General features: G+C 37.7%; 1 protein-coding gene across 2 annotated transcripts in view; it reads left to right on the forward strand.

Annotated features, from left to right (window-relative positions):
• Positions 1-15,509, forward strand: part of kirrel1b (kirre like nephrin family adhesion molecule 1b) — an 82,548-nt gene extending 67,039 nt beyond the window's left edge. Inside the window, exons 10-15 of one of the 2 annotated variants that reach the window (XM_017411066.2) lie at positions 680-780; positions 5,497-5,713; positions 7,911-8,018; positions 9,751-9,878; positions 10,484-10,594; positions 11,682-15,509. In XM_017411066.2, the coding sequence (XP_017266555.1) occupies positions 680-780; positions 5,497-5,713; positions 7,911-8,018; positions 9,751-9,878; positions 10,484-10,594; positions 11,682-12,308 (1,292 nt within the window). In that variant the 3' untranslated portion in view covers positions 12,309-15,509. The remainder of the gene's footprint in view (positions 1-679; positions 781-5,496; positions 5,714-7,910; positions 8,019-9,750; positions 9,879-10,483; positions 10,595-11,681) is intronic. The other variant, XM_017411067.2, reaches the window with a different exon arrangement.
• Positions 15,510-15,808: the final 299 nt, after the last annotated feature.

Below are 15,808 nucleotides of genomic sequence, written 5' to 3' on the forward strand. Positions count from 1 at the left end.
AACGTGATCATTAAATGTACAAATAAAAATTATCAACTCAATCAAGATGGCCACCACAGCTAACTGGCATAAGCCAACACAAAAAAAAACTATAATTCCATCAATTTTAAAGATATTGAGTTAAAATTTGGTGTGTTTGTAGATGGGTCCTCCTCAGTCACTCACTTGGCTGTCTGCCACGCCCATCTCCACCTGTCAACAATTTGTATCACTCACCTGTTCCCACTTATCTTGTTATCTTCAGTGTTTAAACCCAGTCACTTTCTCCACTACTCTGCTGGTTTATTGTTCTGTTTCTGCTCTGCTCCTTCCTGGTCCTGTCAAATTTAGTTTTCGCCGGAGTTTAGGATTTTGTTTTTTGTTTTCTTGTGCTGCCACGTCAGCTTTTGTTTTGGTAATTTAATTCAATAAATTAGTTTCTTTTGAAGGGTTCGCCTCCGTTGTCTCCACCGATCCCGACAATTTTTTGTACATATAGTATCAGTGTGGTTTCACACTTCTTTTACATGTTCATAATTTTGTTCAAATTTGTTTGTTTTTTATGCTCATAAAAACATTTGACTTTGACTTCCTGTCTTTTTTGTTTCTGCTTCTATGCTTGGAGCTGCTCTGAAACCTTATTGTTATCTTAAGTACGTCTTAGTAATCCTGTCTGTGGCTTGTCCCGTCTGCCCCTCAGGCCCCCCCATCATCTCCAGTGATCCAGTTCAGTACGCCGTCAGAGGTGAAAGAGGAGAGATCAAGTGTTACATCGCCAGTACCCCCCCACCTGATAAGATTGTAAGTCCATCCTGGGAGGCTGTAATCTGCTGTGGAGTTGTCTGACCTTTTCAGATTGCATCTTCCTCACAGGGAATCCTGATCGCAGCTCCTCGACCGTCTGGGAAAACACTTTCTCTATTTAGCTCTTGTCATTCAGGGGTAAAAGACAGGCATTGTTCTCCAGATATGTGAGAACAAGCTGTTCCTCCGCTGCGGTGGAAGGTGTGACTCATAAAAACAGCTGCTGTGGTGTTTGTTTGAAATCAGGGACGAGACACGCTGAGCTCAAGATCCTGAGACGCTGAAGTTAAAACAGGAAATAAAATTTAAATAAAATTACTGATCACTGCTTCTATTGTTACAAACAATTTTTAGTGCTGCTTTATTGATTAGATTATGTAGCCTTATTACCAAATATATCTAAAGGATGAAATAGTATTTTTAAAAAGATTATCTCATTCTTTCCAGCATACAGATTTTCCCTTATCTCATTTTTGTCATTGGTCCAAGAGACTGTTTTGAAAGTTATGAACTCTACGGAGGTAGATGGTCACTTGAAATGTTTTGGACATTTGAGAGCACCTGATGGCAAACAAGAGCAGTAGATCCAAAAAAATAAAAACGCATTTTTCGGCAAGAAGTTTTCTGTCAACCTCAGGAATTTGTTAGTTTTAAAACTACTAGGTTGTGAAAAAAATGAAACCATTAAAAATAAAAACAATATGGGAGTAACTTTGAACCTGAGTCATCCTCAGACAAGGCTGTGGGTATGGGTGTAGTGGGTGCTAAAGCACCAGAGGACATGCATGTCCAAATACAGTTTAACATTTTATGGAAAACCTTTGAATTTTAATTAACACATTTCCTTAACGGCTATATTTACACATAAATAGCTCTAATTGTTCTCATGCCAACATGTAATTTTCAATAAATGTTCATATCAACCTAATTAGTCAACACTGATGAACAAATGCTTTTAGTAATAATGGCTTTAATAAATGTTTGTATATCACTTTTCTAAATGAAAAATATTGTGCTTCACACTGCAGCTGATAAAGTAACATAAAATCCATTAAAACATTGTACCTTTACATCACTCCATTACTTACTGGGTGTATTTCCAATAACAACCAAAATCAGAAAAGACAAATAAAAACAGAAGAAGTTCTAAAACAAAAGTATGATTTAAGAAGAGGTTTAAAAGAGGTCACTGACTTTGCTGAGCTGATTTCCTCAGGCAGGTTGTTCCATGCTTTAGAAGCTTTGACCGCAAATGCTCCTTCACCTCTCATCTTTAGCCAAGACTCTGGAACAAAATAAAGTTCTTCGCCCGAGGATCGCAGCCTCCATACAGCCTCACGGGGCACGAAAAGGTCAAATAGATGAGGTGAGAGGCCACGGAGAGCTGCAAAAGTCGTAAGATCTTGAAATCAGTTCTTAAACAAACTAGAAGCTGTTGTAAGGAAGCAGCATGGGAGTAAAAATGGTCTTGTTTCTTAGTTTTTATTAAAAGTCTGGTTGGTAGGAAACGGCTAACAAAGCGGTTAAACCTCTGAGACAGGAGGAGTTTTCTCATCTTTATAAAGTTAAGACTATGAAAAAACAACTGCACTTTTTTAACAGATAAAAGACAAATCACAGAAGTTTGAACACTGTTATTAATTAATTTGTTTCTACTGTATATGTCCATTTTTTCTTCATATAGATACATGCCAAAACAATATAGCTGCATATAAACCAAGTAAAAGCAGATCACATTATGTGGTATTCAAAGAGTGCAAGTTTCATTATGTGTTTGCGTTCAAGTCTCTTTTTGCATTCAAATATCTCATAAATCACAAATTTTAATGAAACTTTCAAAACGTTTAAAAAAAACAATTGGATGCAAGTCTGCAACTTCAGGATGGCTGCCACAGCTAATCCATCTTAGCCAACGCAAAATGGCTACAACTTTGTCAATTTTACAGATATTGAGCTAAAATTTGATGTAGTAGTAGCTGAGACTTATTCATAAAACACACTTTAAGAGTCACATCTCGTGATATCACATGAGATTGCTCATAAAGTTATTTTTAAGGTTCGACCGAATTGGCTACAACTTCATTTCTCACCGTGATCTTATTTATTAGTCTTAGTCTAAAACTCTGGTATTACAGGCACTGGATGATATGCACTCCTTCAAGGAATGCTAGACCTTTAAATTATTGACTTTTTTCAGATCTGACCTTATAAGAAAGTTGTAATAACTTGGTGAAATCAGGACTATGACTCTTAGATTTTGTTAAAATTTGAAAAGCAGCTCAATACAAACCTTCTGTAGTAGATTAAAAAAAATAGAAAAATAGACTTCTGATCAACATGACTAAAACATTAGCTTTGATGCATTAGACCCCACAGCTCCTGCAGTTCTGTTGTTAAAAAAAAACTGTTTACTTTAAAGAAGGATGATTGTGATTGATGAAAAGAAGATAATATAAATTTTTCAGAAACCTTTCTCATATACTATTGTGTCCTCTCTGAAAGCTGTATTTAATTTTCCTGAATCTTATATGAAAGAAGTGGTGCATACAGTTTATTTCTTATTTTAATTTCTGTCTCTGCCTTAATTCACTGGGAGCAATATTTGATAAAACTGCAATTTATTTTAAATTGAATATTTTATAAGTTGCAATCCTAGTTATGGAACATGCTAAATGAAAATACTAAAGTTTTCTGCAATAACTGAGAGAAGCAAAGAAATGGAAATGAATAAATGTATTATTTCTGTTTGAAGGTTAGAATGAGTGAGATAAAATGTGTGGTGCAATAGTTTACAATGGGAGGGTGAGGGGAGAGTAAAATTTTGTACCTTTCAGCGTCAATTATCCAATTGTGCAGCGCCAACATGACAGAAATCAGAGCTTTTAGAGCGATTCAGCCCACTGCTGCAGTGCCAGCAAGCCCAGAGCGTATAATGCGATACGACATTATAGTCTAGGCTTAATGCAGAGACACGGGGACTCATAAAATATGGAGTGTGTTGCTGTGTGTGTGTGCGCACGCAATCAGGCGATGACACACCACGAAACAGAAAAAAATAAATAAAAAATACAGACAGAAGCAGTGAAACGTAATTATTGTTAGAAAGATTTGGAGGAGTCAACTGTGGCAACAGACAAAAGACGTATTATACAAAACTGTCAGAGGAAATAAAATGAACTATCAGGGATATTTTGGGTTTGTTCCTCATTGAGTTGTTCACAATCACCCTTTTTTTTCCAGCACCAGCTAAAAGATGTGTTAGTATGAAAGAATGGATATTACCCACTGCCTTCAATGCCAGAGTTTTAGACTAAGATCGTTTTTATGTAGCCGTTTTGATTAACCCTTGAAAATAACAAATATGCGTTATCTTGTGTCATGCTTAGAATATGTGTTGTGAATGATTCTCAGCTACTACCACATCAAAACTTAACTCAGTATCTGTTAAATTGGCTGAGTTGTAGCCATTTTTGTCTTGGCTAAGGTCGATTAGCTTTGGCAGGCATTTTGAATTAGATTGACTGTGGAGGTTTTTGAGACAGACAGTCGACTCTGATGGCTTCTGGTGAAAATTAAAACAAAAATCTTGTGCAATATGTTGCACTTGGAGTATGTGTTGAGAGTGACTCTCAGCTAAATCCACACCAAATTGCAACACATAATCTGTAAAATGGACTGAATTATAGCATTTTTTTGTATTTTGTAAAATGAGTTGACTGTGGCAGCCAACTTGAACCAATAAATATGTCCTGAAAGTTTCATGAAAATCCATCCGGTTGTTCATCATGCTAAATATAGTTATTTAAACAGATTTTATACAATCAGTTAGTGCTTACAGTGTAAGTTGGGGGTTCGTCTCAGCTACTAACATGTCAAATTTTAGCTCAGTATCTGAAAAATTGACTAAATTATAATTGTTTTTGTGTTTCCCAAGGTTGATTAGCTGTGGCATCCATCTTGGATTGTGTTGACGTCACTTGTAGATGTCAACCTAATGAATATTTTCTGAAAGTCCCATTAAAATCTGTTCAGTCATTCACAAGATATTTTGCTAACAGTCTAGAGAAAGGAGCATGCACACACAAGCAGAGGCAAAAACATTATCTCTCTGTCTTCGTTTTCTGTGGCAGGCAATAAATATGGCTGTATGTATATTTTATGGTGCCACGCTCTATATTTAATATCCTGAAACCTCCACCATGACAGGTTTTAAGTGGCAAAATCTGCCTTGGATTTTTACACCCGTGTACATTTGTTGCACTGTGTGTTATCTGTGTGCACTGATTTATTTATGAGGAATTCATTTCCTTCCCAGTTTGAAATGTGGCTGCACAAGTTTTAATTAGGCCAATACTTCAGTAGGTTCTGGAGCATAATTAGTTTCTCCGTTTTTCCTAACCTTTTTAACACCGGCCCATCTGCTGAGTGTTTACTCCTGACCGCGTGTGTCTGGATGGGACTATCTCGTGGTTAACACTGCTAAGATAAGATAAAGTGAAATTAGCATTATTGATCCCTGAGGTTAAATAGGAGGACGGCAGCAGTAACAAGTGGAGTTTAGATAAAAATCAAACAAATTGAACACACTGGAAATTTGGCCTTCGTCTAATTGATACAGATCTCTTATCTGCAAGAAGGAGCTGTTTTTAGAACAGATTTAGAAACTTGTTTCCACGTCTTAATTTGAATATCATCTGCATTGTTTCCTTGCAGGTTTGGGCGTGGAAGGAGAACGTGTGGGAGAAAGAAAAAGGCACTTTGATGGAGAGGTACACGGTGGAGCAGAGCAAACCTCCATCCCAGGGCGGGGCGGTCCTCTCCACCCTTACCATCAACAATGTCATGGAGTCCGATTTCCACTCCCCGTACAACTGTACCGCCTGGAACTCCTTCGGGCCTGGAACCATGATCATCATCCTGAAGGAGAGAGGTATGTGGAGAACCGGGAAGAAATGCAGACATAGCTGAACACCGTGCACATTATAGTGGGTGCAGGTGATGAGACATTCAGCTGCTGAACTTTTAAAGTACCCTTAAAACTAAATCATACAAGCCCTATTCTGGAAAATAGGGACGTTGCATAAATCATAAATAAAAACAAAATTGCAATGATTTGAAAATCTCATAAACCCATATTTTATTCACAATGAAGCATGGTAAACATTTCAAATGTTGAAACTAAAAAAACTGAACCTTTTTAGGCAGCAACACATCTTAAAAACTGGGACGGGTCCATGTTTCCCACTTTCAGTAACAGTCCTATAAACATGTAGTAACTGAGGAGAGCAGCTGGAGGTTTTGGAGGGAATGGTGTCCCATTCTCACCAGATGGAGGATTCTAGCTGATCAACAGTCCTGGGTCTTTTTGGCTGAACAGGAACTTATGTTCTAAAGCCTGTATATGCTGTTTTGCATTGTAGTTTATGAATTGTAGATTATGGGATATTCAATTCTTTGCATTTTTTTGCATGAAGGAACATTATTCTGAAATTGTTTCACTATTTTAGACAGTTTTTCGCAGACTAGTGAACCTCTATCCATCTTTGCTTCCAAGAGATTCAGTCTTTAAAATGTATGTTTTATACTCAGTCTTCTTAATGATCTGTTGCCAGTTAACCTAATTTGTTGCAAAAGGCTCCTCTACATGTTTTTATTAGTACCACTTACCCATGTCACAACTTTATTGAGGTGTGTTGTTGCCATTAGATTCAAAATGACCTTTTATAGGAAAAATAATAATTAAAGTTTCTTAGTTTAAACATTTGATACATTTACTATGTTCCATTGTGAATAAAAATATAGGTTTACGAGATTAAATCATTAAATAAGTTTTTAAATTCTGTTTTTTTTTTTACATTTTACAAAAAGTTGCATCCTTTTTGGAATTGTGGTTGGATATTTTCATTTATTTGATATATCTATTTGATTTTCAAAGACCAATGTTCTGTGTAAAGTGACCGGCGATGCAGGAACTTTGGGAAATTGTATATTTTGAAAAATTGACAGACAGCAAGAGTAGATATCTGACCACTTGTGACAGTAAAGAGCCTTAAAACACATCATTGTACAGTCTGGCATAACGACAAATCATCTGACTAAACCTCCAAGTCATGTCACATCTGATCAGTCTGTGTGTTTTTGGCTTTTTGTGTCATTTCATGGCACCAGTTAGACTCAACAAATGACAACTTGCCCTGAGCTTTTCACTGTTCTGTAAAACACTGTAAAATGACATGCAAAGGCTTAAAATGCAAATACATTATATTCAAAGATCTGACATATTATACGCACACATGACTGATCGGATTTGTAATCTGTCAGTTAAAGGAGTACATTTAACTGACACATTACAAATGATGCAAATAGCAACTTGCCTGATGTAAATTTAGTGACAAAGATATATGGTTTCTAGGATTTACTGTCAGGAGAGATTTTTAGAATAACCATTTTTTTCTGAGCTTATCTTTCTTGTTTGTTTTCTGAAGTTCAGCTACAAAAAGAGGATGCTATTGATGGAGCAAATTCAAGATGTTCGTTGGTTCTTTGTTTGGTGACTTTATATGAAATCAAGTTATCTTGAAATACCTGCGCTGAAGCTGAGTTTTGGACTGCTAAACTCTTAAGAAATAATTGAACAATTAAAAAGATTTTATTGTCCTTGTGGATGCTCCTTGTTTTCTTGCAAACTAAAGTGCCCTTAAAGTAAATCATTAAACTGCGGCTTCAGCTGGATGACTAATCATGTTGTTAGTCAGGTCTGGATGGTTGTTTTATGATGAGATATTTGAAGGATCACATTAAATTGAGTAAAATGGTTTCTCCATGCTCTGTCAGTCTCATGTCACTGTTCTTGTCTCAGCTGCCATATTCCACAGGCTTTAGAAAATCTACCAAAACATCTTTGAAAAAGAAGCCGAATTTGGATCTGTTCTCACACTGAAAATGTTTTTCATCCCTTGTCGGACGAGCGTGCCTTATCGGCACAAGCAGCCTCAGAGATTCAGCTTCAAGCAAAGGACACAAAAGGATTTAGTCTTAAACTGTGCAGCAGCCACGTAAGTTTGTGTAGCAGCGAGGCAGCAGCTGTCCCTCAACCCTGACCCTTCTTCTGCTTGTGTTTGTTTCAGAAATTTATCCGGTGGGAATTATCGCCGGCGGTACAGTGGTCTTTTCCATTCTGCTGCTTCTGCTTCTGCTGGCACTCGCCTTCTTCCTCTACCGCCAACGCAAAGGCAGTGAGTGAACACAGTTGCTGTTTTATGTGCTCGTGTAAGGCCATGCACACACTTACTCTGTCTGTCAGTCTTTTCTTTCATCCGCCATCCTTCTTCTGTCATTTTGTTTTTCCACGAAGAAAATGACATATGCCAGGCGCGCAGGATTTCATTCAAATGGGATTAATGAATATTCATACAATGTGGCAAACTGCCTCCAATCACCCACTTTATGTTTTCATTTCCCTTCTGCTGACATTGACTTGTTTGATATTTTCTTGCATTTATGTGCCACTCGTACACAAGATGAAGTAGCCACATAAATAGGAGATCTTAAAACAAAAGCATTAAAAGGTGAATAGTATTTAAATTATAAATTCCATATATGTATTATTTCTACAGCCTGCAGCAATCCAATTAGTATTTATGAACACGGAGCATGCTTCCACAGAAAGCAGAGATCTGAAACCATGTGGTGTCTTTCAGATGTTTAATTTTGAGCTGCTTCGCTGCAAATAAAGAAAGGAAGGGAAGAAGATGGTGAAGGTGACTGGCAGAGTCCCCGGAGGGATTTTATGGGGATAAGAGTACATTCTCTGGTTCAGAGCTGATAAACGCAGCTACAGAAGAGATATTGTTTCCAAATAGAAACACAAACAAACATTGTTGTCGCTCCAGATAAACACACTCTCGTTTGTTGTTGACGATGAAGCTCAAGACTTTACAGGCAGAAATCTTTTCTTTTAAGGTTCCTGGGTGTGGGAGCGAGTTGTTCATGTCGACAAATGTTGACTGCTCAGTGATAAAGATATGACAAGCTGAGTGTTTTAGGATGACAAGAGAATATTAAACACAGGAAGACCTTTGTTGCACTAAAAGCTGCACTTCTGTAGGTCATAGGTCTTATTTTAGGAAGTTAAAGCCCTCTTATAACAGGAAATATCATTATCGCCCAACACTGAGCAATAATGTTTCTGTCTGTCTATACTGTTAGCAAAATATCTTATGAATCACAGTTTCAGTTTCAGAAAGTAATAAATGGGTGTACATTTATAACTGATTAATTTTTGTAGTGACTTCAATCCAATTCAAAATGGTTGCCATAGCTAACCGAACAGAAAAGGCTCAAGTTCAGTCATACTTTTAGAGCTGCATGTTGTGCAAGACCTTTGCTTAAAAGTTTACCATTAATCTTTGGAGCTGACCCTGTTTGTGGGTTAGCAAAATATCTTATGAATCAGCGAATGGATTCTAATAAAACGTTCAGAAAATAACTGTGCATCAAACATCTACAACTGATTACACGACTAGATTAAAGGTTTAAAACTTCTAAAAGGTTCAAAAGTCATCAGATCATGCACCTACCAACATCATGAAGACATTAAATTATAACTGCCTCTACAGTTAACTGACTTGACATTTATTATGTGTTATTTAAAAATTCAAGTCTTACTATACAACACTGTGCTGTTTTAAAGCTTCTTTATGTACAATACAAACCATTAACTATTGTGTGTAGGTCCTAATCCAATTTATTAAATACCTAATAAATGCAGAGGAGTCCATTAATTAATAGAGAATACTTTACCGATATATAATTATGTTATAATCAATAAATGTTATAGATATCAGATATTTATTTGTATTAATTAATGATTAGTTATTATTAGCCCAGGAAATCTGATGTTAGAACCAAAAGTTCTGAAATAAAACAAAAATAATTGAATGTTTTTGTGTGTTGCTTGTTTGTCAGGTCGCCGAGGTGTCACCCTTGGCAAACCAGACATTAAGGTAGAAACGGTCAACAAAGAGACCCACAGCCTGGAGGAGGAGGCAGCCAACGTCTCCACGGCAACCAGGATGGTCAAGGCCATGTACTCCGTAAGTAGACTCCCATCTGAGTCACCGGGGGCTGCGGAGACGAGGCGTATGGGTCAATGGCCTTAAATGTACAAATACACCGACAATAAGGGAGAGATGTCAGCACACACACACACACACACACACAAATAAAACAAAAATACACACAGTGACATAATGAAACAGAGATAAATTTAAAGATACATGGACAGAGCCAACTTGAAAAATAGTTTTTCTAGTGCTCACACACACACACACACACACAACAAGAAAACTCATATCAACACTGATTTAACACTTGTTATTCATAAGGTTGGAAAAGACTTTTTGTTGCAGGTTTCATCAAGACATAAAAAACAACATACACAAACTTTACCATTTTACTCCTTTTAGAAAATTCCTGGAAATCCTGGAGAGTCTAATTGGTGGCATCCCTTTGAAAAGGTTTATAAACCTCGACCCAGAACCGTTTTTTCTTTCTGACAACTAACCGTTTCTCGTCTTCCACTCTCTTGGGATGAATAAGCTGAAACTCTGTTTTCCTCTTCCTTCCCTCTCTTCCTCCTCCTTTCCTTTCTTCACCCTCCCTTCTTTCCGTGTGTGTGTTTCGTTGTTTGATGGTTTAGTTTTTGCCCTCTGTTTCCCTCTCTCCCTCCACTCAGCCGTTCAAAGACGACATGGACCTGAAGCAGGAGATCAGGAGTGAGAGCGACACACGGGAGGAGTACGAGCTGAAGGTGAGCTGAGTCAGCAAAGATCTTTTCACATGCTGACACCCAGGTTTCGGGGGGAAATAATAATCTACATCATCTTTGACATCATACCCTACATGTTGCATGAGCTTTGTGGTCATGTTCATCTCCCAGTTCCTGTTAGGGCTTCCTTTTCCTCCAACACAGCAGTTTCTTCTCTGTTAAAAGCTTCTTTTTTCCTAAAAGCAAAACTTTTACTCAACATGAGTATCACTCAGTTTTAACCTGCTGTTAGGATATAAATTTACTTGTATCTGTAGCAAGCTTTTATTATTTGTCCTCTGATGGAGAAATTTCTCTTATGGGTTATAATCCTTTATTCAAAGGCAAAGTGATGTTGCAGCTGAGTGCCGTTTTCTAAACTGGCTCAGATAAAAGAGGTATACAAGCTGATATTTTTGTTTTTTCAGATCTAAGGTTTATTCCTGGTAGATCTGTACTGAAAGGGGAGATTTATGGTTTAACAAGGTGATGTAAAACTGTCAGTATCAACACCGACTGAAGGGAACTTCTTTCTCTTCCATTTTCCTAAAGAGTTCGCTGCAAGAATTGCTTTTTTAAAACAGACTGATGACCGAAAGGTTCTTTATGTTGATCTATTAAATTTGTGTGGAAAATCAAGTAAAAAAAACATTTCCTGTTAAAAAATCTATAAACTGAAACTCATTATTAAAGTGTTTTAAATTGAACAAAACATTTTTACCCATTTCCAGGTTTTTTTAAACAAAACCTAAGTTGCAAATCAAAGAATGTTATCTATAAACATTATCGAAACAGTAATTTCATTTTTTAAAAATCACTTATTGAATTTCTTACTGCTTGTTTTTAATATTTTGTAGGCTACATGTTTGATGTTTTCAATATTTTACTTTTATCACACGTTATTGGTTCAAGTCATTTTAATTAACTGCATACAATGAAGTTTGTAAAAACAAATCTCTTCAATCTACCAACATTTAACCAAGCTAATACAAAGAATTTATGCAGAAACACACCGTTTTTATACATGCATACGTCTGACTATGAATTCATTTCACCTATTAGAACTGAAAAACATCTTTTATGATCACAGGATCCAACCAATGGCTACTACAACGTTCGAGCCACCACCCATGAGGAGGCTCGCCCGCAGACCCGTGTCGTCCACTACCAGGGAGAATTTCGCCCTCCAAACCCCAACAGTGGCCCAGCTGGTGCAGCTTCCAGCGGACCCCCAGCTGCAGCCAGCGGTGCAGTCCCCCCGAGCGCGGTTCCAGGCTCAAGAGCAGGCTGCTATGATCCCCGCCCGCCCTCCAGGATGTCCCACGCCACTTACGCCCATTTCAACACTTTCTCCAGGGCAGCACAGAGCCAGCAGGCACCCCCTAATCCGGCTCTTCCATCCCCAGGAGATTATCCTGGGGGTGACTGCGGCCTGCTGGACAGCACGACTCAACTGCCATATGACAACTATGGATACCCCTCCCAGTATGCCAGCTACCGGATGGGCTTTGCTCCCCCCATAGAGGAAGGGCCAGCCTATGAGATGTATCCAACAGGACAAGGGACCGGACCAGGGCCTGGACCAGCACCGGGACCGGGCCAACAAAGTCCTGAAACAGGGCTGGGGAAGTATGGAAGCTCCACTCGCTTCTCATACTCATCTCCGCCTTCTGACTATTCCCACAGACACACGCAACGAATGCAGACTCATGTGTGAGAAAAACACGCCGTCTTGGACTTACTTTTGACATCAGCAGTATTATCACACGTAAAGACACAAACCTCTTTCATTCTGTATAGATCTAGACATAAATCTTAAAAAAAAAAAATCGGTGTCTTTTATCCATAGCCACAGCTGCATGGAAACATTCGTTTTTTGAATCAGTGACACAACATGTCAACACCTAGCAGTTAGAAACATTGCATAACACACACTAAGAAGCAATACATGCAACACACTCACAGCAGCCATCTCACACATTTGCATTGGCTTTCGATTTTTTGTGTTTACCTGCCAATAAAAGCAAAAGCGAGAGCTACAATCAAGAGAGTGAAAAAAGAGCAATTATGAGACACGAAGAGAGAAACTATAGGTTGTGCAACCTTCATCTTGGTCTTGGACCATCATCATCTTCCTGCTTTAAATGGTCCTTCCTGCCAGTCTCTGTAAATACTAAAAAAAAAAAAAAAAAAAAAAAATTGGGTCATTTCAAAATTATATTTCTTGTATAAAGCTCTATTCTGAAATGCAGTTCAACAATCTACAGCAAACCTCTCTGTAAGCCACACTTTGCATTTTTTAACAGCGGGACACACACATGCACACACACACACATGCAAACACAGATCTTTAAAAACTTGCAGCAAAGGGGCAGCTTAGACTACAAATATACTCTAACTGGCACTTTTTGATCCCCAGGTTCTCATTGAAACATGGCTTTTTCTTACAAGACCTACTGTGGTTTGAGAAGGACGAGCATCTGAAGGTGGTTCAGCAAATGACCAGAGTGCCAGTTCTTATGTGCCAATACACACACACACACAAAAAAAATGGTGTCTTCTTTTTTAAAGCGTGGACAATGAGGTGCTCCAGATGATGAGATTTTTTTTTTTACATTCCTCATCTGCAGTAAGAAGAGGAGCAGTAGCGTCTCTGAGCTCCTACACCTCCTCATGTCTAATTTTTTCATTGTTCATATCGATACCTAATCTTTCACACAGAATCAAGGCTATAAACAGTGTTTGTGAATCTAGGTGTGGTGGGAGCGCCTTTTCATTCTAAAACTTTCTGCAATTTGTACAAAAAGATACCTCCCCCATCCCTCAAGTGTTTAAAGAAGTATTTGTTTCTCTCACTTGCACAGTAGACTAGATTTTTTTCCATATTTATACTGAAACGTATGAAAAGAAAAAATGACATTCAGAAACATTTTATAATATTTTTATAAGGAGTTGTGGACCAAAGGTTCAGCATTTTGGGTGACACTAACTTTTTAACACATTTGTGGAAACTGCGATCGTTAACTGAAACGGTCCGAGTTCCTTAAAACGAGGCGGTTTTTAACGTTGATGTCGTAGGCTTAAAGTAGAAAACTTAAAAGAGCTTCACCTCAAAATGACAAATATCCATGTGGAGCAGATATATTTTGAGGATACGTTTGTTTGACGTGAAACTCCTTTTCTGACTTCCAGTTTTATGACTCGACTGCCTTTTTTTCTGAAGTTGGTGACGACATTCAGAATGATAACGAGCGGCGGCTCGATTTGAGCTGTTCTGTACAGTTTGTTAGTGTTGAGAAGGTTCAAATGTTGTCTAACATATCAAAGTGGGTACGGAGGATTAAATCTAGCTCAAATGGTACTTTGTGTGTTTGCAAAGTATGTGTAAGTATGTTGATTTTTCTCTCTGCAACAGAAAATGTGCTGGTGTCTTATGTCCGAGAGTTTTCATTACTATATGTCGATTTTTGGTGTGTGTGATGGAACTTTTAAGCGGAGTTTATCACTCTTGAAAACACGATCAACATCACTTGAAAATTTGAAAAGTTTGAAACTTGCAGTTCCATCATTTTTCTCTCTGTTTTGCTCAGCTTTGTCTCCAAATCTCTGCCTGAAGAGGAGGCCGTCCTGCTCGCACAAACACTACTAATCATAATAACTAAAGAGGCTCAGATTCAAATCAGTTTCAGATTAATGACTTGTTTTTACTCAGTTTTTACTCCGGCAAAGTGGATTCTAGTAAATAACATTATAGATACAAGTAGGATCCAAAAAAAGACAGATTTTTGACTCATGTCAGTGAATTGTTACAGTTTTAGCAAATATCTTACTTTATAATTGCCCGCCGCCAAAGACTATAATGTTGAGGGTGTTCATTTGTCTGTAGCATTAGCAAAATATCTCATGACCCACTGAACAGATTTTATTGAAACTTTCCAGAACCAATCATTGGATGTGCATCTATGACCATTTCAGAAATAACTCAAGTTAAGATAGTCCCCACAGCTACCTTAAAAAACACAAAAATGGCTATAATTCAGTCAATTTTGCAGACACTGTGCTAAAATCTAGTGTAGTTACGGCTGAAAGTCATTCACAACATATAGTCCAAGTGCTACTCATTGCATGAGATTTTAAAACTTTAATATTGAAGTCAACTATATATATACTTCAAGATGGCTGGCACAGCTAATGTTGAGTTAAAACTAATGTTGTAGTAACTGAGTTATCCTCAATGCATATTTTAAGACATTTTGCAAAATGGTATGATGCTGCAGGTAACCTCTCATTTCTTAAGATGAGATTAATCTAAAACTCTTGCATGAAAGGTGGCGGGCAATATGCATTTCTTCAAGGAATGCTAGGCCTTTAAATATAAGCTGTTTTTTTTTTTTTTTAATTTAAGTCACTAAGGCTGTTATTTCCTCCGTCAGCGTTTTAACTTTTGCGTCTCTAAGTCGATAAAAAGCAGTTGGCTTTTCAACCATAAGGACTGAAATCATTTCTGTTTGCCTGCTGAGCTCAACGAGATTTGACCAGCTTGCTATTTTCATCATCATCATCATCATCATGCCAACTCAAAACCTCACCCTTTACGGTGAGAATCATTTGTTAATTAGACTACGCAGCAGCTGCTTTCAGTAATTACAATTTATTGATTTTTATGTTGTAAGGTTCAGTGTGGCTAATTCAGCTTTTTTTTTTTTCTGTGGGAGCATTGAGCCAATAAACCTTTCATTAGCATCCATCATTGAATATTTTTGCAGAAGTTCATATCTGCATATTGTATTAGACAAATAAATTCAAGATTCATTGAAAACTTTTACATTTCTGAGCAGTTAAAATGATTCTGCCTTTCAAAAAAAAAAAAAAGACCCCGGCTACAAAGGCCATCAGCTGCTCCACGAGTAATCATTGAGCGTTTATATTTATCAGCCGCCCCATCAACCCTTCACGGTATATTATGGTAATTGTCTGCGAAGGGGCTATGAAATGTGTTTAGTGCTTCTGTTTTCTATAAACACTGAGAAAGAAATCCACTGCCACTGTCGTTTCATATATCAAAAGCAACCTTGTAGCTCCAAGGTCACCGTGTAAACCGTCTCAGCAGAGGCAGAATGGCAGATGGATTTTAAATTTATACGATTGTCACAACCGGTCCTTTTGTATTCTATAATCTATTTACGGCCTTTTTGCAGAGGTGTAGCTGAGCAGCGT

This window comes from Kryptolebias marmoratus, linkage group LG20, assembly GCF_001649575.2.
Source record: "Kryptolebias marmoratus isolate JLee-2015 linkage group LG20, ASM164957v2, whole genome shotgun sequence".
NCBI classification, from domain to species: domain Eukaryota; kingdom Metazoa; phylum Chordata; class Actinopteri; order Cyprinodontiformes; family Rivulidae; genus Kryptolebias; species Kryptolebias marmoratus.